Source organism: Gymnogyps californianus, chromosome 1 (genome assembly GCF_018139145.2).
Source record: "Gymnogyps californianus isolate 813 chromosome 1, ASM1813914v2, whole genome shotgun sequence".
NCBI lineage: Eukaryota > Metazoa > Chordata > Aves > Accipitriformes > Cathartidae > Gymnogyps > Gymnogyps californianus.
The window spans coordinates 157,086,329-157,111,251 of record NC_059471.1 but is presented as its reverse complement, the minus strand read 5'-3'; the positions used below and the strand labels follow the sequence as shown (position 1 = coordinate 157,111,251).

Genomic DNA, 24,923 nt, shown 5'->3' with positions numbered 1-24,923 from the left:
TTGGCTCATGCCTATTGGCTTCTACCTACAGAATAAATCTAAATTCAAAATATGCTTATCTTTCCTCTATTCCCAAATACAGGGACTGAAACTGTATTTTAATGGGAAAGCACTGGTGAAAAAGCAGTGCTAAAGAGGATTATTCTCCCTGGATGCTGTTCTAAGCCTGTAGCATGCCAGAGTAGGAGGCACCGTCTCTAAACAAGGGAGTAGAGAGAAAATACCATAATGGGGAAAGAAAAGGGGTTAATGATGTTTTTAAGACTGGCCTAACACCCTGAAAGTGGTGTATGTTTCCAGGATCTAGAATGGACATGGTTAGAAGATCTAAGGGGAAGGTTTTGACATCTGACAAGACCAGCGAAGGTGCCTGTGTGGTTTGGGGATGCTCAGTACCTTGATCACAGTTGCGGCCATATTTGCCTTCGATGCAGCTTTCGCAGGCTGTACCGACAAACCCCTCTCCGCACTCGCAGGTGCCTGTGCCGTTGATGCCATCCAGGCAGACGCCGTTTCCGAAGCAGGCGTTCCCTGCTTTCCCTGGGCAGGGCTGGCACTGCTGCCCGAAGAAACCTGCACAGCACTCCCTGGTCTGGAAACGAAGAAATGCCATGCTGAGGGTCAGGATCAGGGTAGCAAGCATGGCAGCAAGCATGTGGCTGCTGGGTATTGTCTCTTGGGTCTGCTGCTGGGTGGAGGTGAACTACAGATCTGGATTTTTAGCAGCGCTTCAGCATCTCTGGCCACACTCCTTACTGTGCCAGGGCTCAGGCTGCCACCCCAAGTCCTTTGTGGGACCCAGGTGCCCTCCACCACCCCAGGGAAAGGTGGATGAGATTGCTAGGGACAAGCATGGGGTTACCTTTCCCAAACTTGTGCTCCCTCTGCACCGCATCGGCTCCCAGCCCTTCCTATGCTGCAGCTGTCAGCAGCTTTTAACCTTCCAATCTCTGCTGCACCCAGAATAAAAGGCCTATAAATATATTGTCAGGGACCTCCTTGACATGCTGCATGTGTTTAGCAGGGAGGAGGAGGGTGAAGTTCAGGGATGGGGGGTTCCTGGCTTTTACTGCGACAGAAACAGTGTACTCACAATGATGGTTTTAGCACACTTTGGCTGGCACCCGATCTGGATGGTGTACATTCTCATGTTGTTTTCCGAGAGGACGCAGTATTTCTTCTCCCCTGCCTGAACAAAAATTGGAGAAACAGCTGTGCTTCTCAGTTATATTGATCAGCTAGTTTCAAATGTTTTAAAAAATGGGACATTAACTTCATGCATGCTGTGCACTGACTCACACATTCACAATGAAAATGAAGGAAATACTTTTAGAAATAAAAATGCATTAGCTAAACAATTTTTGCTAGTGAACATATGATCAATTTAAATCAGTGCCCTGTGGCATTTTAAAGATGTGTCTGATACTACCTTTGCTCAGAATTGAACGGAATTTTTTTCTGACGTTTGACAAACATTTTTTTTTTTTTTCCTGACACATTTCCTATTCTTCCTAATTCTTCTCGGAAAACTGAGAGCCGAAGTTCTGCAAGAACAGCTCTTGAAACATTATCTTCCAGGTCTGGACACAGTTGGGAAAGATTGCTTGCCAAAGAAGACTTGCCGGTGTCATTGTATGCTTATTAGAAGATTGAGATAAGCATCCTGCTGCTCATTGTCAAGGAAACGTTAATGCTTTTGAGTTTTACCCATGAGCCCTTCAGTTGGGCTTTGCCAGCCAGTTGCTTGAATGGGGCGGATGGGACTTGATCTGATTTGGAATCCTATTACTGATGTAATTAATTAAAGAAGTATAAAGGAAAATATGCTTCTATAATCCCAACAGAGAGGCTTTCCCAAAGAAATCTAGATGCCAACCCTATCGTGGTTGACAGGGACCTGCTAAATATCTGCAGTTCTCATGTGTTGGACCTGGACATCCAAAGTCTCTATAGTCTCTAAGTCTCCTTGTGACCATAACTCACACGTATTGTTGGGTCCAGGTTGAGTTTGGCCTTCTGTACATCTCTGATTTAAAGGGCTAAAAGCTGCTTCTGTAATTCCTTCTGTAGCAAGCATACTCCAGACCATGCTCAACTCCGTCAGTTTTGCATGGCAGAGGTAACCTTTGCAGTCAGAGGTGGCTTCAGTTGTCCCAATGCATACTAGAAACTGGTCTTTCAGGATAAAACTACCTTTAAGCGGCTCTTGATTCTGCTCCCTTGCTCTCAGGGTGGATAGAGTCTATTGACTGTAAGTAATGGATGTAGCAGGCTGAAGCAACTACAATAACTTTTGTTGAAACTAAAGCAATTATATTAAAAACAGGATTGAATGCCTCTATGCTCAGTTTTGATTAAAAAAAAAAATCAGCATTAATGATAAAATACTTACTATTTCTTTTGTTCCTGGGGGACAACTTGATGGCTGCGAACAAATTCTGCACTTTTCCTTAAGCAACACAAATGGGAGGTAGTTAACAGGCTGTATAGAGCTGCAGACAGGTTGTGTAATAGAAAATGAATAATTTCCAGCTATATTTCTAAACCTAGCTCTCAGGGTGTGTAATCAGGATAACCCCTTTGGTAAAGGTGGCGAGGGCAGCTCGACTGCTCAGCAAGGAAGAACATCTCTACCGGCAGGTCTGTAGGGACACCCCATGGGAAGCCTTCTCCCAAGGGGAAGGAGAAGTAAAGCTCTTTTGGATATTTCTCTTTGCTCTTGCAAAGCAATGCTTCCCAAAGGCCTCCCCATCTAAAGCACAATAAGAGGCAAATCTTGAACTTGGACACTTTGCCTGCGGTGCAAGGGCGGCTTGGAAATGCAAAACTCATACTGTGTGTATGTCCTATGCTATGTGCGTGTGAATCATTTGCACATTTAAGGTCAGTTTCTGCAAAATGCTTAGAGACGTGTTGTACCTAGTACACAATGTTTAATATTATTTTGTTTAGCTAACTATGTTCTTGCTTTCAGCAAGGCTTAAATTAATATTTAAGTATGTTGCAGCATTTGAATATAGCAGGGAAAATAATTTCCCATGGGAAAACAAATGACTATGTGCAAAGAACCTGACTGAGCAAAGCTGGGGAAAAGCCTTGAGTGAAATATACTCAAATATGGGACTGTATCCCAAGGAAAGGAATTAAGCTACAAAAGTTCATGCCTGTTAAATTTGCTTTAACTGAAGCACAAGTGTCACTTTGTTTTCCTTGACTAGTTTGTTGCATGCTCCATAAAAAGGGACGTAAGCTGCCTGTTTGCTGTCCTATTTGACTCACTCAGGAGAAAAGACAAAGGGAAAATCTCTCTGCCAGTTTGAGGAAACCACATCCTATTCTTTAAAGGAATGTAAAACCATTTGGATTTCATATGTAAAAGAAACAAAACAGAGAGAATGCTTTGCTCAGAGGGCATGAGGAGTTCATGTGTATGGGCAGTGGTAATCTATACCTGGAATGAAAAGAAACATTTTTCCTTACTAAAAATATTTCATCCTCCCCCCCCCCCCCCCCGTTTGCTTTATAAACAAGTGATCTGGCTAAGAAGATGTATTAGAATAGTGCATTGCTTTTATTTTCCGAAAATTACAGCCCAGAAATGGCTTATTCCTGTGCTAATCTATTTTATCCAGACTGTGCAGTATTAAAGCAGTCTTAATAGACACTAAAACTCTGGTAGGAATATCCTTTGTGGAAAATGTATGCATTCCTTACTGGGAAATAGTGTCATATATGCTGTACATTTTAGTTGTTTGGCTATGGATCTCTCTGATGGGCCTTTAAACATCTATATGAACAGAACCACTTACAGTAATCACGGTATCATTAATATCACATCTGTTCTTCTGGATTTCTAGGACTTTTCCCAATCCATGAATAATTCCTTTATCTGTTGCAACATTTGTATAGCTTATAGGCGCATCATTTATGAATAGCTGCAAAAGAAATGCAATCAGTTAGAAAGCAGCAGAGCTGTTTGGTAGCTATATGGTAACTAGAGCAGCAGCAGATGAAAGGAGGAGCAATGTACATGCCTCACTTCAGGAAAACCAAAGAACATAGTTAACTTCAAGCACTTGCTCACATCCCAGTTGCTGCATTTAAGAGCTTCATTGGACTGAAGGGCATGAGATGACATGCAGCCTGTTGAAGTTTCTTAGTAATAGGGTTTGGCAGAGCAGCTTTTTCCACCATGAGGTGCAAAGGTAAAGGTTCTGAAGAAGGAGCCTAAAGCAAGCCAAGAGCTGGGTTTGCTGTCTGTGGAGGATGATGGGCTTCAGGGAAGACCTCCTAGCAGCTGCTCCTTCAAGGAGGACTTTCATCATCTCACTGCTACCCCACACTCCCATCGTGCCCTCACCAGCAACAGCCCCATGAGCAGATGCTTTTCCAAGGCTCTGCCATGGGCAGAGCAAACAGCAGGGCTGAAACTGCTTTGGTGAGAAGCTTTCTGTCTTCCTTTGCCTATGCCCAGAGGGAGTTCTGGGACAGAGAAGGAGGAGGACCAAGTTCCCTTCCCAGCTGTGCCACAGAACTGGGTGTGTTGCTTAAATGCGCTGTGCCCGATTTTCCCATGAGTGGTGTTGAAAGGAAATCCATATTTGTTGCCAAGTGCTTTGAGCTCTTAGGGTTGAAAGTGGAGTAAATCCACAGAAAATAGAATTAATGTTTTATAATTGAAGGCAGGTTTTTAATAGCTCTTGGAAGTCAGATTAATGACTGCTTTGCAATGCGGGCTTGTAGCTGCTAGAGATGCATGTCCACCACAGTAGCTTCTAAAATGCAATGCTAAATGTGAACAGCATAACTGAAATTAAATTCAATCAAAGATCCCTTCAAGGGTGACTTTGAATTAAGCGGGTCCAAGAGACAACTTTTGTGCTATGGCATCTCAGAAGCTAATGTGTGGTGCACAGCTGCTTTTGGCTGCATGTTATTTTAATTTTGAAGCTGGATTCGTAAAAACCAGGAAACCTGTTTTTCCGAGCAAGTGCAGACAGCAGTACCTGGCCATTGTGGAGGAAGAACCCAACCTGGTAGGAGAACCCCAGCATGGTCTCCCTGTGCATGCCGTTGTGCAGGTTGTTCTTCAGGAGTTTCTCATCCAGCACAACGTGATAGAGGATTTGGCTTTTGTCCTGCAAACACATGATTAAACTCAGAGTTATGTGACAAAGCATGAAAAGTTATTTGAGATAGCTTTTCTCACAGGGTATAAGCCAAACTAGATTGCCTGAATTTAAGGAGAAGCTTCTCCAGCTGGCAGGTTATTTCATATTTCCTATGGTGGAGAGTCTGCATTCCTGTCATAATGAAACTTTTATTGACCATGGGGGATGGAAGGCTGTTGAACTGGAGGGACCAAGGTTTGCTTGTGCCTGGTAGCGTCTCTTACTGTGCGTAGGACTGGCTGACAGATTCAGGGAAAAGTTAGTCAGATGACTTTTTAGGACTCTGAACTTCATGAGTTCATTTGACATCAAAAGTTGCATATTCATGAGTGCTTTTATAATCTTCCCCATACCCGTTCCTTCTTTTGGGAATCCCTGAATCACCTGTAGATGAATGTTTACAGTAATTTATAGGTTTGGGGTTGCTTTTTTTTTTTTTATCTTTAAGGTCATCTTCAGTCAATAAAGTGTTAGAGCCACACCTGTTAATTGGAAAGTTTCCTATGCCTCATTGCTAGAGTGTATTCATTTTTCATTGATGTGGTGAAATTATTCTCTGTACATCATAATTTTGTGAGGGCTTCCCAAGGCTTCTGCATCTTGTTCCGAAGCAGGGGAGTCCCAGAGCTCTCCCTGACTTGGAGGAGGAAGCAGAAGTAGGATGTGTTTGTGAGACATTTGTAGATGTGAGAGAAGCTGGGGCATTTGGAGGGTTTAGGAGCTGCCTAGCCAACCGATACAGTGCTGCTGCAGCTCTGTGTCTTTGCAATAAAAGGTGCTTGTGGGAAATCCTGTTGCCTGCTGTCCCCTTGTTCTGAACATTCATACTGCTCACCGCTCTTCTGCTCCTTCAAAAGTGTGTGAAAGCATGAAGCAATCCCAGGTTGCAAGATTTGTGATGTTGCCTGACTTTGCCCACAGGGTGAAATAGTGGTCTTTACATCTCTTAGGATGGGATTCATTCTATTTTGATTTCCACAGATTTGACAAAGAAATATTTGCAGGCAAGAAGGTGGGAATTAAGATAGAGCTAATCTCCATCAGTGTCCAACTCTGTTTAATCCTCCTGACTTGGATGCTTTGGAGGAAAAGTTAACTCTCATCCATCTTCATTTCTGTCTTTAATCACTAGCAGAGTGAGAACAAAACCTTGCTTCATCAAGGCCAAGAAATGGGGTCTCTTCCACGTCCGAGCTCTTCCCTCTGCAGAGTTCTCCCAAGGTGTTTCATGAAGAGGATAAGGCTTAGGCAGGCTTAACCTTACGGTTGTTTTCTGATTTTCTTTGTCAGGTTGCCACACCAGGCAAAGTTGGGAGGATGGAAGAAAGACAGAAGAAATATTGGTAAGTAGTGGAAACGAAAAGGATTTCTGTGTGTGTGTAACCTGAATCCAACAGGATTGATGTCCTATGTGTCTCTCAAAGTTTGTTATAAATGCTTCTTACAATGATGGGGAAATAACATTGTCATGTCACAAAACAACTAAAATAGTGTTCAAAAGTCATTTGAGCAGATGTAGCTTGATCACATGTGAATTCTTCTGGTGAGGCTGCAAGTGGGACTTGTGTTGTGGGTCTGCCAGTTGGTGGTAAATGTTTTGGATGAGTCATTTGAACCCTGTGCTCCTCAGCTTCCTGGCTGTAAATGGAGACCATGAAAGTAGGGACAGAGTGCAGCAGGGTAAATATTTATGGAAGAAGCAGGGAAGTATTAATGTCGTTGAGCAAGTAATGGGTGAAGCTTCCTCTGCAAGATGTGGCTCTTGATACGTGTGTTCGATAAAGCTGTTTCAAACAGGAGCAAATAGGAAGAAAGGTGCTGGGACGATGCAGGAAACGGATAGCTTATCTTGGAAGGAGACAGACAGGATTGAGAAGGCTGTTTGGCCTTTTAAATACATCAGGGCACAAACGCCAGAGAAAGTTGTTTCAGCTAAAGCATATTCCTGGCATAAGAATAAAGGGATATAAACTGGCCAGAGCTATGCTGTCAAAATAATATAAACTAGCTCTGGGCACGAGGACTGATGTCGGCAGGGGAGGTGGGATGGACATGTCCACGCTGGTGGGAGGAGCTGGTGGCCAGGTCAGGCATGAGCTTGGCATGGGGCTCCTGGGAGTGGGCAGCAGCAATGGGGTTTGCCCGAGGAACTTTTTCTAGTCAGGAAAATTTCAGAAATTTTTCTGAGCCCTGGGACTGGCCAATGGTGCTTGTAAACTGGGATTAGAAACGGTCTGCAGAAAGTGGCTGGGCAACAGTGTTCCTGCAGGAGTGACAGGGCAAGCATCTGGATAGTTTTAAGAAAGAGTCAGAATATTTTGTGGCATTATTAATGATGGGGTTGCCTGTGATGACAAGGGACTGGACTTGTTCACCTAGGAAACTCATTTCAGTGTTATTCCTGGTCATTCCTGTACTGATGTTTGTTGAAAAAAAAAAAAAACCCAAAACAAACCCAAAACCCCCAAAAATGTCTACTGCTGAAATGTCTTGGATATTATCAGCATGGTTTGAATCTAAAGAAGGACAAAACCCAGAACAAATAGCTAGGCTCTTCCAGCAAGCCAGGAAAATAAAGTAGATCCATCCCTTCTCACCTCCTCTGGTGTTAAAAACAAAACCAAACTTACTGGATTTCTGGAAAACAAATCCCCTTCCTGTTTCTGTGTCCTCTCAATCCATCCACTTGAGAAACTGAGATGAGATACTGAGTTGTTAAGACAAGTCTTGTGAGTAATACGTACCAGAGTAGCAGACTTTTTATCCCTTAGGTAATTTTCTATGGCATCATTATCTGGGGCAAAGACTGTGTATGTGTTTGCAGCTTCTATTTCATTTGCCAGGCTGTATTGCTGTTGTGAGACACACAAAAACAAATCAGAATGACCACCGATAGTCTGATACCAGTCCAAATGCAAATAAAGCAGGGAACCGCTTCTATTCTTAAAACGATGTGAAAGCTTACAATAATGTAGCCCCTGAAAATGGAGTAATCAGGCATTTGCTCCAGGCGGGCCAGCAGCCTCGGCATGACGGTGCTGCGGAGGGGGGTCAGAACCTGAAAAGAGAGCAGATATCCCAAGTCAGCGCATGTGCACATGCTGTGGTTGCACCTGCAAGGATCAGATGCAGGACAAAATGCTGTTCTGTGCAAATATTTTTTTTCCAAGAGCTGTTAATTATTTTCCACTGCTTGTGGTGCAGAGGAACAAATCCTCCCTATGCAGCCATGTACCTTATCAATAACGTGTATGATCCCATTTGTGGAAGCGATGTCACCAGCCACGATGTGAGCGCCCTCGAGGGTCAGGTTCTGAAAGAGGGAGCAGAGAGAGGGTTTGCTTTAGCATCGCAGCGGTGGCGTTTTCCCAGCGGTTCATGCTGTGGATTTCCACACCTTCCCAAACGCTTGCCTGGGGCTCTACCACGGTTCTGCTCGTGCCAGTCTGCACCAGAGGCTGTATTACCCTCAGGGAACCACGCACAGGAGAGGTGACTTTGGGACTCTCTGCTGTTCCCTGCGCGCAGACTGGCAAAGCTGTGGGGTTGCTTGCACTGGAGTGGTTACTTGGGGTAGGTGCGCTCACCCCCACCCCACGGCAGGGTGAGCTCCCGTGCCGATTCATGCCCTCCCGTTTCTGTGCATCTTTGAAGGACCCCATTCATGATTTTTCCCTCGAGGCATGGAGGTGGTGGGAAGTTTCCCCTCCCTTAATGGGGAAGAAGTGCTTAAATGTGCCGTATGTATTTCCAGAAAATCCTCCTCAGAACGTGGAGTACCAAATAAAAAGGCTAAGGGGGAAGGGCTGTCAGTTGTAGTTCTTTACTATTAAAACTACCTTTGGATGGTTTGGGACTACCAAGTTGCACATGTGGACATGTGCACAGTATCACTGCTTCCTCCTACCTTCCCAGTTCCCTAAAATAAGTTATTGGGTTTCCTTGAGGCTCTCTTTCTTAAATTAATTCACACAGGCTGCTCCAGGCAGGGACTGCGCTTCCGCTTGGCTATGAGACTGTCCAGCGTTTGCAGCAGCTACTGGGACATTCGGAATAAATAATATTGTGGACAAATTTCTAGCTAGGTAAAGTGGTGGAGAAAATCAAGTTAATGTTTCTTCCAGAGGGCCCAATATAATTGATCTATTCCTTTCATTTTATGACATGGTCTTTTTTTAAATACAGGTACATAATGTCTGTGTGGTTTTGTAATACAAGAAAGTTGGTGGCAGTGATGGTCAGGGTTTGGTGTATGATACCACAGTGGTTTGCAGGTCATCTCACCCCATTTTCTTTAGACAAGTGTAGGAAGTTGCTCTGTAGAGATGTTGGCAGCATGTCAGAGGACGATAAATTCTGGAAATCAGCAAAGCTGTAAGCTCCTGTCAATACATGATACCTAAAGGAAATTAACTGGATTTGAAGGTTTTGTATTTTCTAAATTTTTTCATATAAATATGCTTAGTGTGTCTAAAACTGTGATTTAAAGCAGGAATTGTTTGTACAATACCCAGTTCAGCTATGTTCTGATCTTAGCTTGGCCTTTAAACATTTCTGACACAATACAAATAACGCCTTTGTTTTCAGTGGAGTTGCTACAGAGATTTATACCACAGTAACTAGAAGGGGAATCCTATGTCCCTCCCTTAAAATTATAATAGCTGTCTTGCTCTAGTGGCTTCAAACCAAAGGCTTGTTTGGCATAAAAAGCAACTCATTAAAAAAACCAAAACCCCAAACCATTAACGTACTTCAATAGAGTTGGGATGTTACTCTTTGACATCCAAAAGGTTTTCTCATCTTCACCCATGTTTTCAATTGCTTGGAGAGAAGGCACGAGGACAGTTAGGTTTGAGGTGGTGGACAACATCGAGTTTATCTCGGCCTCCTGCACGAAAGTAAAGAGGGTAAAATAATTCATCCTAAGGACAATCTATAAATAGCAGCCGGTGACTTTTTAGCAAGGTGGAGTATGTGACGTGCTTTGTGACCAGCCTGGAGAGGAAAAACTATTATACTGAGCAATGACTTGAACAAAAGTACTTAGAGCTGTACAAAAATGGTAAATGAGTGTCTATTGTTTTTTTACAGAATAGATTGCCAGCATTTAAAAGGCAGAAGCAATGTTTAGGTCAGAATTGTTTTTTGTTATGAAAGACATAAGTTGCCTCCCACAAAAGTTAGTCTGTCCCATGGATTCTATTTTATGCACTTGAATGTTTAAAAAAAAAATCATGGAGGTAAATACTAGTGGTTACTGATAACTTCAGGTAACCTGCTCTTACAGAGCGCTCCGTGCTATTTAATAGATAGAAGGATTATGAACCATGAAATCAGAAACCCACATGACACAATGTTCCCATGTGGAATAAGACTATTTAACATGGCTGGGATTTTTCAAGATGTCCAAGGGATATCTGTGCCCACTAGCACTGCAGTGGGGCTTGCTGCTGACAGCTCTAATTTTAAATGAGGGATGTGGGCTCTGTAGTGTGCATGGACTGATTCATCTTCCATATGTTTGTATCTGCCTTAAGGATAGAGAGAGCCTCCACTGGAGAGGATTATTGCAGTTGTGTGGATTTTTTTGTGGGGTAGAAAAAGGAGAGCTAAAGATTTGAATGTGGTCTTGCTGAAGATGTGGTTCTCCAGACTTGTCACAGGCTTCACAACTTGCCATTTTGGATACTGCAAAACTTGAGGGAGCAATATGAGCTTGAGTTCTACCTTTTTGCAGCTGGTATGCTGCCTGGAAGCTGGCTTGTTTTGGATAGTCCTTCAATACCCATACTGGGTTTTAAGTCAAGAAGGAAATCAGCTCCCTTAAATAGCTGGGAATTTTGTCTCTGTTAAGATCATCTTTCTTTCTAGCCAGCATCACTGTCACCTTCCAAATATTTAAATATAGAAATAGCAACAGACTTCCCTTTCTCATCCTTCCTGACCAGCAAGAAAAATATTTGGATATGAAAAGTGGTAAACATCACATTCCTGCTCAAGTATGAAGTTAAAAACCACACAGATGGATATACCTCCCTATTTTGCTCATGTTTATAGCTACCATTATTTAATCTAAGGGATACTGTTTCTCTGAAGTGTAGCAGAAATTTCCACATCCCTGTTTCAATAGATTATACAGAATCTGTGCCCTGACTTTTTTCCCCCTGCTTCATTATCTAAAGAGCACATTAGCAGGTGAACAGCCTTTCCTATTGTGCTCATTTCTTTAACTTCATTAGTTTCTCTACACAGTGTCTAGTGCTGCAATCTGAGCCCAGGGCTAGGCAGATAACTGATTCAAATTAGCCACATTGGCCTCTCTTTTAAGCAGCTCCCTGAGGTCCCTGTTGCAATTGCGTGCTTTAATGATCCCCAAGCTGTCTAACTTTGAAAAGCATGAAAGCAGCTAATATGCTGTGACTTCTGCTTCTGATGCTATTCATTAACATATGACTGTTCCTTTCTGTTTGCCATGTATTGGCTATACACTTCTTATATTTAGGTTTTAAGCTGTTTGTGGGAGAAACTGGATTTGATCTTTATTCATACAGTGCCAAGCCCAGTGGGGTAGGACCTCTAATGTTACTGCTGCCCTAGTAATAGATGAAAGCGTGTGAAAATAAAAAGTAGATTGTGACAATCAATCTATCTAGAACTTTGGTTTTTTTAATCTAAATTGGTGTTTCTTACCTAACCTGGAGCCAAACAAGCTAATCTCTTCCTTCAGTTCCTGCACCTCAGTCAAGCCCGCACAGACTGAGTTTTCTCTTCCTTGCTTGCTGTGGCAGCAGCGCACTGACCAGCCATACGGTTGCATTTTCCTGCCATGGGGCACAGTGAAAATGGGGAGGGTAAGGCATTGGCTTCCCTCTCCACTTGCTTGTAGTTTTATTGCATGAGGGAAGTTGGAAGGAGCCACCTGGGGGCATATTCAGCCTCTGCTTGTACCCTACTGCTGGTCATCTGGACTACAGTGTATTTGTGTACGGAGCTAGTTGTAGCTTATGTAGCCCCCTGCTTCAGAGAGTGGGCTTGTAACTAGCTTTTCTGCTTGTGGAGCTTCCTTACTTGCCTGCATTTGGGATCAGAATTTGGTTTTCAGGCAGAAATAGGGAAGCAGATGATCAGCCTCGCCATGACTGGTGGGAGAGGCACTCTGATGCCTCTCCAGAGCTTGGGCCTCTGTCCTGTGATGGGAATATCGTTGTGAGGTTCCCATTTCTAAAGGCTACCAGGCTCATGTACTTCTGCAAACTTGAACATACTAAAAAAATCACCCATGAAGTGTACTTACATTAACCCATTGGTTAAATGCAGCTGCTTCTGATAGAGTAGATAACTCCTGATTAGAAAGAGAAAGAGAGAGCAATGAGTATGTAAGCTATAATTAGCTGTGCCAAAGTACTCTTGCTGTAGCTTGTGGTGTAACCCGCTGTGTCTGGCCTGGCTGATGTGACATGGAGGAGGAGGTTTTCAGTATGTGTGAAAAGGGAGGACATTCATGTTTTTCTAGTACTGATACTTTCTGGTAATGGGAATGGTGAGTTACCAACTCTTTTGAAAATCAGGCCGTCTATTGCTTAGGTGTATTAAGTGTACCTAACCTTGGTACGTAACGTGTACTGACCCCAGGCTAAGCGTAATTTTCTGGGAATCTAAACCTAAATCTTTTCTTAACTCCATGCAAAATTAATTGAAAGAAGGTATGTGGTTTGGTTGGTATTTGTACAGCATCTTACCTATCATCCTGCAAATGGAGAGCCTTCATTCTGCCACAGTACTTAGAACAGAGATAGATGATGGTATGAGCAGGGATGGCAGATAGTGCTAAGAACCGTGTAAGATTATTGCCAATGGCTGGGACAGCTGACACTTTTCATTTTTCATATGCTGTTAAATGCATATGTATTTCACCATTTTACTTGTTTTGGTTTTATTTGCCTGCCGGTCAGCATGGTTTGTTTTAACATGATAAATTGAATGTTTCCACTGAGACAGACCTCAAGGCAGAACTTCAGAAGAGCTGGGTGCTCGCTGCTCCCAGCTGGGAGGTGAGCGCTTAGCACTTCTGCAGGTTAGGCCTGTGGGGCTGGCATTTTTCAATTTGTCTTAAGAGATATGCTCAGATCCCTTAGGCCCCTTTTCAAGCTATGTTTTTAAACACAACAGATCATTTCTGTATCAGGCAAGCATCTCCAGCTGGAACACTGTTTTGCAGATAGCACTGGTGGGCATCGTATTTTTCTAACTGTTTATAATGGCTTTGCTATCTTTCTGGTTAAGATCCAGCGTGAGAACTGTGCAGTAGGTCCTGTGCTCAGAGAAGATGACCATCTTACTTACATCTGCAGCATTTCCATAGCATATTCTGCCGTCTCCTTCGTAGCCCTTTGGGCACACACACTCCCAGCCACGAGAAGACTCAAACCGACAAGTTGCCTTTGAACCAGAAAGAGAGAAAATTTCTAAAATACTCAGGAGACTACTCAAGGGCAGGGATGGCCTGTAAAACCTCTTACTGAAACACATTCGTATACAAACATAAGCTTAACAAAGGATCTTTGTACCATCTTCCATGGACGTCCTCACCCTCCTATAGGACAAACTCCAGTAGCTGAGGGCACTAACTCCCTCACCTGCCCGCCGTGCACTAAGTCTATAGGAACCTAAACTCTTGCTTCACTCTTTCTTACTGCCTCCCTGCATAAACTGGGCCCTGTTCCTTCACTCAACTGTGGCAGATCCATCCTCTGCTCCCTAGTGCTCTTTGCTTTAGCTCTGTCCCTGTGTCCCGCCTGAGGCTGGTGTGGCTCTTGCAGGCGCTACAGAGCACAGCAAAGCCTGCAGGTCTGCTGAACACAGGCAGCTACTGATAAAGCTGATAGATGCCTGCGTAGAGATGCGTGACTTGGGTAAACATCCCAACAGGCTAGTGCATCCAAATTGTAACTGCAGGTAGAGATGCAGCATTTATTTATTCCAGGCTCGAGACAGTCCTTCTGTACAGGCAGAATTGGGAGCAGCCCTTGCAGTCTGTCCTCAGCGCACGTACCGTACTGATGTGGTTCACATAGCATTTTTGGTGCTTACAGCAGTGCTTGGAAAGCTTTGTTCCAACTCAAACAGAAATTGCAGGCTTGAAATGGCAAGGAAATTCTATGGAGTGCGCAGGAGGCGAGGTGTGGTATGTATCTGAACATTTTGTTCAGGGAATGATTAATTACTCACCAGATGATGGCATTTTCCATTTTGTTCCAGGCATGAGTTTATGGGTGTGCATTCAATTCCATTCCCCCGAAATCCATCCTTACACTTGCAGTCATTCTGTCGTTTCAATAAAACACAGCAATTCATTAAAATGATTAAAACAGTGTGCATATTCTAGACGTGGTGAATTAGTCTCTCTGTTTCTGTGTAGCCCCATTGACTTCAGTGGAATGACACAGATTAATATCTCCAGAAGACCTTTATGCCTGACATCTACTAACGTACTTACTTAAAAGTATTTGCTGCCAGAACACCGCCACATAGGAGGGAGCACTGGGATAGGAACTGAAGGAGACTGCTTTGGGTAGAGAGCACCGTGTGGAAATAACCTTGTGGCTGGGAGGGAGAGGAGAATTTGGGGAAGAAAAAGGCTAGGAAGCACTGGCAGAGCAAAATGGGTGAGGACTAGTGCCGAAGGTGGCAATGAATGTCAGAGGACGTACCTGACCCGGCCCAACATATACGCAGGTGGCATTTTCGTGGCACCCTGCCGCGGTGGGCAGCAGGCAGTTGTTGATGGCAGAGCAGTCCCTTCCATCGCCTGTCCATCCTGCCTGGCAAACACATGTGTGCTCTCCTGGGCCCGTCTGAATGCACTCGGCCTGTTGGGGGGATGCAGAGGCAACCGCTCAGGACAGTTAGGTGGCATCTGGCTTTAGGTGTAAGGCTTGTCTAAGCAATAGCGATGCTGCTATCTGGGGAAAGTGCTTGAAACTGCAGTGAAAATTGTGACTCTTCCTTCTGCAAAAGTTTCTAGCCAAACCTTCCTTACTGCCTACTTTTCTATGGTGTCAGGCTCTGTGGGAAAAGCACATACTTACATTGATATTGCAGCCACCTGGGTTTAAAGCAGCGCAAGGATCAACTTTGCTGCAGCTCGTACCATCTCCCTCATAGCCAGGTTTGCAAACACAGCTATAGAGACAAGAGAAGGAGGGAGGCATTAAACATGATAGGACAGCTGTAAAGTGAAGTGATTGTTTTCCACTGTAACATGCTATTTATAGGCAGCTTAGAATTGGTAACCTTGGATTCATGATGCAAATAGCTTAAGTGCATACATAATGGTTTTTTTCCAAAATATTGACTAGGTTAATTAAGTCAAATCAGGGATCCATTCTCTAGGCATGAGATGGGGAGTGAAATTAATTCTGCGCTGATGAGATCTTTGCAAAGGTGAGCTAATAGCTCTAAATTAATTATGACCTGGCGCTCCTCTGTCTTTCAGTGACACAGAAGATAGCTCTCTCCCTGAAATATATGCAAGACAATGAGCCCTTCTGTTTCACTGGGTTGTCCCCCCCCCTCAAGATTAACCTATATTGGATGGAATTTCTTAAGCATTCAAGTTACGCAGCATCCCTCATTCTGCTTTGTGTGGTGACTCATTATGAATACACTGCGGCAAGAGGCAAAATTGCTGTGTGTGAAGGTAAGCGTGAGGCAAGCGCAAGGCAGCTGTAGCAGTAACGGAGTTTTGTGACCAGTCCTGTCAGGACTGGAGAGCCTGTGCTGAAGCCTGCAGTGTTGTGGCATGCAAGTCTTACCTGAGCTGACCGGAGTGAGCTATCTATCCCCAAACCGCTTGAGAATTTCATTGTTTTTCAGCAAGGCTCAAACTTCTAATTCACTAAGGGATGGTTAGAAATAAGAGGTTCCTACGAGCCTTTGTAGATGTTGGTAGGAAGGCAACCTTCTGAACAAGAGTCAGATCCATATGCATCTATCTTATCAGTGTTAAATATAAGGTACAGGATAGCGCATTGAGAACTCTTAATGAGAGACTCTCTTGCAACTCAAGGTCGATGTAGCGCATGTTTATGCTTATTTGCTGCATAGCAGTATTTCAGTGGCTGATGTTTGTGTACTGCTACAAGGTGCTGTTCTGATCAAGCAAATGGGAAAGAGCTGCAGCATAGTTAATATTAATTAGATGCAAGTTACTGACTTACCTCACTGCACCATTGCTAAGCTGACAGTCTGCATGTGCATGGCAGAGCTGTAGGGAGGGCTTGCAGGGAACAATCTGCTTATCACAGAGTTTCCCCGTGTATCCACTTCTGCATGATCCAGGAAGACAGATCCCGTCGCTGTCTATTCGGTTATCGCACTTCCCATAAATGCAGAGGCAGTCTACCAGAGATAAATTACAGTGTGCAATTCCATAGTGATAAAAGGTATCTGTCTTTACATAGCATTTCTTATGAATTGGGTCCTCCTTTTTTTCCTAGCATCTAAACTTTTGTATTTTTAAAGTCTCACTTTGTTGGGGGACTTAATGTTTATTTATCATATCCATGTCTTTTCAGGTGTGTTTTATGGGTAGCTATTTAAAATCTATTATGTCTTTATAGTGCACTTATCTATCAATGAATTTCAAAGTACGTCAGAGAAGTAGGAGCAAAATACTATGTCCTAGGCTATTAAGGCTAAAGCTATTTCATTGTACCACTCTTGGTGTACTTCCAGTGATGTGGGAAGCCTTTTAATACTGAGTCCACAATCCTACAAATTGCACAGTGCTGGGCTAGAACACAGAGCAGCAGCACAGACCTACGAGCACTTTGCTGGGTCTGGGCTGATTAGTGCTGCTGGGAGGCACAGCAGTATGCCCAAGGACATAGTAGGTAAGCCTTCTGCAATCCCAAGAAGTGCCAGTGGTGACTAGTTAAGCCAACACGTACTGCTTTGGCGGGACTGGAGCTTAGGCAATACCAGCTTTTCTCATGGAATTTGTCTCTCAGTTTTTGTCCGTGTACCTCTGAACCTTCAAGTGAGCTGTGCTTCATGAATGACAGGCTGTTTCATAGCAAAAAAGACAAAAAATTATTTTGTAGATGGGGAATATATCTATATTTGATGTTGTGTATTCTGTAGACTCTCAAATGTAGTAGGGTTTGACATAGCAGGATTAAATCTGTCAGTATATAGAAGATGACTGCTAGAACTATAAGCTATTCAACAGATCAGAAATTATTCGGTAAGGTTGGTTATTAAGTGGCCCTAAACACAATCTGTTTATAGGTCTAGTTGTTCTTAGATTACACGTTTGTCATCGCAGGCAGAATCTGTTCTGTTGTGGGCAATATCAGGTGGGAATGGAATAGCAAAGATTTTCTTTTCAGTTACTTACGTGAGGGAGACAGAAATGAAAAGAACAATAAATTAGCATAAAGCGAGCTATGGCCCCGGCAGAAAGCCCAATTAAGTCAGTGAGAAGATTTTCACTGACTCTGAGGTTATGATGTATCCCTTTGAAATAAGAAATTAAAATACCCCAGAGACATCTTGCTCATCTGCCATAGAGACTGTTTAGCAAGCGGTTACTTCCTACCTTAATGTTACCATGGTCAAAAGAAATAGCCTATGCTCTTATGCTGAGGAAGTACGGCTGTATCTTACCTTTGTCACACTGAGGTCCGTATTTGCCAGGGTCTGAGCAGAACTGACAGCGCGAGCCTTGAAATGCCTCAGCACAAACGCAGGTCCCATTGCCATCCAGGCCATCCATGCACTGTGATATGGAAGAAAGGTGATTTCTATGTATAAATTAAAATAAATCTTTATCATTCCCCCAGAGAAGAGACTGTATGCCTGTCCATATTATGACTGTGATAGACTACCAGGAAGAACCTCAGCTTTGATCAGTGTCCTGGTTTTGGCCGGGATAGAGTTTATTTTCTTACTAATAGCTGGTATAGTGTTACACTTTGGATTTAGTATGAGAATAATATTGATAACACACTGATGTTTTTGGTTGTTGCTAAGTAGTGTTTATACTAAGTCAAGGATTTTTCAGCTTCTCGTGCCTAGCCAGCAAGAAGGCTGGAGGGGCACAAGAAGCTGGGAGGGGACACCGCCAGGACAGCTGACCCAAACTGGCCAAAGGGATATTCCATACCATATGATGTTATACCCAATATATAAACTGGGGAGAGTTGACCGGGAGGGGCGGTTTGCAGCTCGGGAACTAACTGGGCATCTGTTGGCGAGTGGTGAGCAATTGCGTTGTGCATCACTTGTTTTGTATATTCTAATTAATTTAGTATTATTATTGTTATTTTATTGTTATTATTATCATTATTATTATTTTCTTCCTTTCTGTCCTATTAAACTGTCTTTACCTCAACCCACCAGGTGGCTTTTTTTTTGATTCTCTCCCCCATCCCAGTGGGTGGGGGGAGTGAGCAAGCGGCTGCGTGGTGCTTAGTTGCTGGCTGGGGTTAAACCACGACAATGAAAAAGGTGCTTCAAAGCAAAAGCTTTCCTTGTACTTTGCTGCTGTGTATTCTACCTTCCTTTGCAATTTTAAAGTGAGAATAGTGAGCTGGGTCATTACCCTGTGCTGTGCAAAGCAAAAGTATCAGGGTGGGTCACCCAGCCTTGCCCGTGTGCTGTGTGTCGGAACCGCAGAAACCCGCAATTTGGACACCTGAGAGGAGACCAATTAATTTTCCCTCCTCTGTATAACTGAACCTGAAATTCACGTCCATCACTGGACATAAATGGAGCGTGCAGCTCCTGTGGAGCCTGACATTCCTGTTGTGCAGAAGTGCTTCAGGGACTTTTGGGACACAGCCTGTCCTTCCCCCCGTGGGAGTGCAGAGTGCTGCCGGATGCTCTGCTTACCTGCCCGTTTCCTGAGCAGGGTTTGGAGAAACCTCCTGGACATGGACTGCAGTCAGGGCCAAAGAAGCCTTTGCAACACTTTGGTTCCTGTGAAATAAAGCAAATATCCTCCTTTCCAGTGCCTTAGTGGAGAGGCAGTGCACAAAAGACAACTCTCCATGGTGTTTTGGCCCTCTGGCAAAGGCCTGTAGGGGTAGCTGGCTCTTAAAAGGCTTGTGTTGAATGAGAACCACCTCTGCAATGGCCTTGTTAAAACCAGGACGGGTGTTGGCAGCCCAAGAAGGGGATGCGCAGACCACCAAATCCTTCCCTTGTTCTTATATCAGACTCATCAGTGTTAAAAATCCCCATCCTGTCACCAGTTATGAACATGCCTGTGTATGTCTGCTCATATTGTGTGCGCTCTTATATTTGCCAGTGGGAGTGCAGTGCAATTGAGGCAGGCAGTCTCCTTTGCATGAGATCGAGAACTCGAAGATATGTTTTACGCCAGGGAGACGCTGTGAAAACTAGACACGCTGCTTTGATCTTCCTCCTTCCCTTCTGCACCAGCGTGGGATTTAGCCACTGCACAGCCCTAAATGTTTTTCTTGGCTGCATCTTTTTTTTTATTCATGAATTGGCTGCTTGATCCATTTATTTATCAAGAGCACAGAAAGTGTATTAGAAAAAAACCTCATTTACATGTGTGATTCAAGGGAAACAGGAATTAGCAAAAGGCTCTCAAAGCTTACAGATTTGTGGACTTCTCTGCTTGTTACTTAATGGTGGTGATGAAATGCAGAAGCCTATTTAGGACCCCCAGGAGCCAGAGAGGTGTAAGTACTTCTCAGGGGCTGATGACTTCTGTGAGGGCTAGACTTGCCAAGCAGAGCAAGCGGAGCGTGGTTCCTGGGAGCATTTCCCGTTCATTGTTACCCAATATTGTGTGAAGTCCTGGGACAGGAGGGGCTGGGACCAGGGGCGACCAAGCTGTCCTGTTCTTTGTGGGTGAAGCTCTATGGGGCAACACCAACATTTGGGCTTGGAGTCTTATGTGAAAACTCCTGAGTTACAGACTATGAGAGGGTTGTTGTCAATAACATATGGCAGCTAAAAAAACTCACTGGAGGTGCTGGTGAGAGCAGTATCATAGAGAGGAGTTATTTAAGGTAGTAGAATGGATACTGGCAAAAATTTCCCTGGTATTTTGCGCCAAGATTTACAGTAGCTCCTCTCACCCCCCTGTAGAAGGGTATGGAGGCTACATGGACATCTCCAAATCTCCAGAAGTCTCTCAGCTTCAAAAGGAAAGTTCACAGTGCAAAAGACACCACTTTGGAAAACTTTTATGTACATTTCACCTTAAGGAACTGTAACTCTGTACCTTTATTGTTATATTGCAGGATCTAGCACAGCCAGTTTTTTGAAAGGTTGGGCCTTCAATAATGCACCTCCGTTTTGAGAAAGGCTGGAACGTGCACAAAACAGAAGCATTAGTATTTCTAAGCAATGTAGAGTTCTGTGATACAGTCTTAATAGCGCAACATAATTTAACTGGAGAACAGAAAGTACCTTGCTATAGTGTTGCATTTTCAAAATTTATTAAACTATGTATTTTTTCATAACATGAACTTTCTTTTCATTATTACTGAATAATAGCATATAGGTTATTACTGAATATGGCATATAGGACTAACTACCAGTGAATTTTTATAACATGGGGAATAAAATTCCTGTGGTAGCTAGACTTGAGTTTTGTATGTGGAGAAACATGCAGCCAGATTTACATCTCTTAGATGCAAAGCAGATGGAAGATTTTCAGTCCTTTCTGAAGCTGCTTCTGCAGACAGTTTCTTCTGGGAGGATGCTTAATCAAAAAGAAATTTTTTTAACAGATGTGAGGTCTATTTTAAATGTATCCCTCCTCTATTTTTCGTTTACTAACTCTCAAAGCATAATCGTAGTAATTCTCATTCCTCACGTCTCTCTTCTGCCAAAGCCAATCTGAAATAGATATTACTTTACCTGAGAAGAGTCAGAGCTTCTATGAAGTCTACAAGGGATCTTGCAACAGCAAACAAAATAATGCTGAAATGACCTGATGCTTCAATCATTGCCAAAAAGAGACTAAAGTACTGTCTGTATTTGTATTTTTATGCAGTCTCCTGTATTCATATCTGGTTCTTTTGCTCACTATATTGGGAAAGCAATAATCAGCATATGGGGACTCCTTCCCTCTATGCATTTTGTACGACTGGGGAATCTGTCAGGAAATGTCACTTACGATGGGCTTTGAATCCTGTGGACAGGGAGCCAATGCATGTGATAAACAACTTGTACAGACACCCTAGATAGAAACAATAAGGGTAGTCATTTGAAAAGGCATTATATCAACTACTGAGATGCATACTTATGGATGATATACCCTGTAAAATCTAAGTACATCTGTTCTATGACTTAACCATTACAGCATGCATCTGGAACCAAACAGCAGCACCAGGGCTATATCTGCTGGCTCTGATTTTTACTGAGTGGCTATTCATTTCCACCTTGCCCTTTTTATCTTCATTTGTCCTTCCCCCACTCCCTTCTTTTAAAGAACCGGAAGCTTCCTAAACAGAAGATAAACACGGGCACGAATGCACTGGCATCCTTTGCTCAACCCAGTGTAATATATTAACTAATGTTGTCTGAGGGTCTAGTGCAGTCTGCACACTTAACTTCTATGAGAATTTTTTATTTCTTCCTAGGAAGACCACAAATTAGTTGAGTCTCATATATAGAGAGTGTGAACAGAAATTTGTCTTGTGTATAGGCAGTGAAGAGAAAAATATTCTTTGCTTCCATGTCGTAGATCCTGTACTCCACTATGATCCAGCAGTATATAGCTATTTTTATGTCTTCGCCTTTTGGTTGCCTTTCCCCACTAACTAATTTATCACCATGTGGTGGTGACAGAGACTGGCAATTACCGCACCGAGGAGATATAAACTCCAGTGGCAGTTTTAAAGGTGAGTCCTCTCACAGGCTCAACATGCAATAACTTCAGAGAGGCTGAGCCTTTTGGTGTGTGGATATGGAGTTTCTCAAAGCTGTGTTGCTTGTGACTGCTAATGTTTTGCGTTTCAACCAAGTTAGGATAAATCCTAGAGCCAGCATCCAATGTGTTACTTCACTGTGTTTCATAATCAGTGGACAAGTGACCACGAACCTGAATTATGGCATTTTCCCCACAGATTTATCACTGGAGCTATGGGGAAAGAACCAGGTACTGGTTTGGATTTAGTAGTCCCTCATGTTGCACAGCACTTAAAGGAATAAAGGACCAGACTTACAAAAGCATTTGGGCATCAAATAGTTGAGGTGTCAATGCCACTACTATGTTTTAAAGGTCTGTGAGTCAGACATATTTTGGCAAATACATTTGGGCGTTATAAAAGCTCTTTGATAAGCTGTGTAGTCATGGCTGAAGTTGACTTAGGCTTAGCTTTCTTTGTGTTTCTGAAAATCCCTGCAAGTGCCTCTTTGGTCCTTTAGAGCTTAAAAATCTGGCTGATTGCTGTGGAAAGTGTTTCCTGCTGTTGGCGTTGCTCTCCCTGCTGTTCAGTGCCACTCAGTGTCACCTATTTGCTGCCTTTCTCCACCTAGGACGGTCTCGGCCATTGACGTGTACCTGCTCCCTCGTTTTCCTGAGGACAGGAGTCCTGTCTCTCCCCTCTGCCACGCCGCAGAGGGGGGACAGGGAAATGTGTCTGCACTTCCATGCAAGGTCCAATCTGCCCATTTTCAGTAGTAGATTAAGATACTGTCTGTGCACCGAAGTGTCTGAAACACAGACGTAAATGCCCTTCCACCAAGTCTGCTGTGGGAGTGATGACCTCTGGGAGGAGGTGGAGCAAGATATTGAGTCCTGTGGTTATTACCAACATTCAGGTACAGTTACATGGCTATCTATGTGTTAGCATAATGGTTTTATCTTTAGGGATGTACAGTTCTTGTAGGTGTGTACAACTGCCAGTTCCTACAAGGTTTGTCACTTTTCACTGGTACCACAAGTAGTATTTACAAGGTGGCATTGCTCTTGTTTTCCAAGAGTGATGCAGACGCATGATGGCAGGCAAGAACAGCGAAGCCACTGCTCCCTCTGGTATTCTGTTTGCTAGCAATGCTCTGCTTAAAGCCTTGGATATTAAACTATATTTCAAACTATGCATGAAGCTTTCAAAGCTGACAAAAGTTCCTGACTTCAGTTTGCGGAATAATTTTTGTGACAGATGCTATTTGTTTTGTCTTTAAATAATTTTTCATAGTGTTGCTTTAGGATTGATCAATGTCAGACATGGTTTGTAGGTAGGTTCCCAGTAGGGAATTCAAATCACTGGAGTGTAATTTGAATTTGTAAAGGGTTGATCGCTTTTTGTATTTGGAGATTGCAGCTCGGCGCTCTGCCTGGTTTATGATTATATTGCACATACGGCACTTTGTAGTTACTGCCAGAGGTAATAGTTCTTTAGTGCCAGCTCTTGTGTTTTCTTCATTAAATTTTGATGCTGTCCAGCTCTGCTGGGAACCTCTTTCAAGGCTGTGGTTGTGGACTGTTGTAAGTTAAGATAGTAAATGTTTTGCATTACTGTACCGGAACCGTTACTGGCTCAGATACGTGCTTGAACACGGTCCAGTAACAGCTCATTGGAGCCACGCTTATTGCAAACTAAAAGCTTCATCTGATACTTGGTCTTCTTACCAGAAATAGTATCTGAATGTTACACAGTGTAAAGGCCTGTACTGTGTTACCAAACTGAACAAGGTATGTTGAAATCCACCCTTTGAAATATGAAACAGCTTTGTAATTCCTAATTTGAAGAAAACTGGAAGAAAGCAGGGCTAGGGGAAATTGCTGCTTCTGAAAACAACATATTTCTAGTATATTAATATTAAAATTTATTATGTTAATATTTTAACTTGCTGGCTCCTTTCCCTGCGTATTTAGTAGAAATGAAAATACTGATCTGAAGTAGTTTCCCTGGGAACTTGACACGGCCTACCATGTACTTGTATGCACAGGTGGGGTTCAGGAACTGGAGGAAAACATTTAACTGGAGAGACAACGTATTTAAAAGGGCTAGTGCAAGAACTAGATGTGTTGAAGTGGTATAGGATGTGGTCATATGAGTTTCCTGTTTGCAAATTATGTGTACCTGTGCAGTACTGCTAGCCAGGTGGCTGTATGTCATTGATATATTAATTTCCCAAAATACCCCGCTTTTTATGGACAATATCAGAGAAAGCGGTCAAGAGGAAGCTGGAGTGCATTATATGGAGCAGCTAAGAGCTATTGATTTGTCGTGATTCTCTTACCATTGCGACTTGACTTCTTGTCTCATCACACCGATGTGGTAGAATTGGAACAATTGTGGGTGGGATAAGGACTCCTGCAAGAGTATAAATGCGACCATTTTTTGTAACAATATCTGTTTCTTCCATTTCTTCTCCACTCACCAAGACTTGTCCCTATGAAACAATAAATTATTATTAATAAAATTTTCATAGCTTCTCAATTTCTGGTAATTTAAGAATTTCTAGTCATACTTCTTTTTAATTGCTATCTATTTTTTTTATTATGCTTGTTTTATGCAAGAAGCATGCATATGTTGCGCATTTTCTTGGATATTGGTCTACAACAGTGGTACCTAAATTTTTCCTCTTAATCTGCACTGTTAGCCTGTGGAACTGGTGACTGAAAGACTGGCCAAAATGGGAAGACTACTGATGATTTTAGGCACTGATTTCAGTGGGCGTAAGCATGCTTTGGTCCTCTCTCTGACAAAGGAGGGAAAAAGTGAGAGAGAATCTGTGATCTATCCAAATTCACAG

The 24,923-nt window shown here is 43.1% G+C and overlaps 1 protein-coding gene across 1 annotated transcript in view; it reads right to left on the bottom strand.

Annotated features, from left to right (window-relative positions):
* STAB2 (stabilin 2) overlaps nt 1–24,923 on the bottom strand; it is an 88,403-nt gene that overhangs the window by 33,765 nt on the left and 29,715 nt on the right. Inside the window, exons 18-38 of the mRNA XM_050915294.1 lie at nt 24,408–24,560; nt 21,334–21,396; nt 20,434–20,517; nt 19,068–19,154; nt 17,841–17,952; nt 16,391–16,571; nt 15,260–15,353; nt 14,882–15,040; nt 14,400–14,495; nt 13,515–13,610; nt 12,466–12,513; nt 9,923–10,059; nt 9,456–9,570; nt 8,407–8,484; nt 8,137–8,229; nt 7,916–8,023; nt 5,007–5,138; nt 3,810–3,935; nt 2,393–2,449; nt 1,094–1,189; nt 397–592 (exon numbers count right to left, since the gene is read on the bottom strand). Of these exons, the coding sequence (XP_050771251.1) occupies nt 397–592; nt 1,094–1,189; nt 2,393–2,449; nt 3,810–3,935; nt 5,007–5,138; nt 7,916–8,023; nt 8,137–8,229; nt 8,407–8,484; nt 9,456–9,570; nt 9,923–10,059; nt 12,466–12,513; nt 13,515–13,610; nt 14,400–14,495; nt 14,882–15,040; nt 15,260–15,353; nt 16,391–16,571; nt 17,841–17,952; nt 19,068–19,154; nt 20,434–20,517; nt 21,334–21,396; nt 24,408–24,560 (2,311 nt within the window). The remainder of the gene's footprint in view (nt 1–396; nt 593–1,093; nt 1,190–2,392; nt 2,450–3,809; nt 3,936–5,006; nt 5,139–7,915; nt 8,024–8,136; nt 8,230–8,406; nt 8,485–9,455; nt 9,571–9,922; nt 10,060–12,465; nt 12,514–13,514; nt 13,611–14,399; nt 14,496–14,881; nt 15,041–15,259; nt 15,354–16,390; nt 16,572–17,840; nt 17,953–19,067; nt 19,155–20,433; nt 20,518–21,333; nt 21,397–24,407; nt 24,561–24,923) is intronic.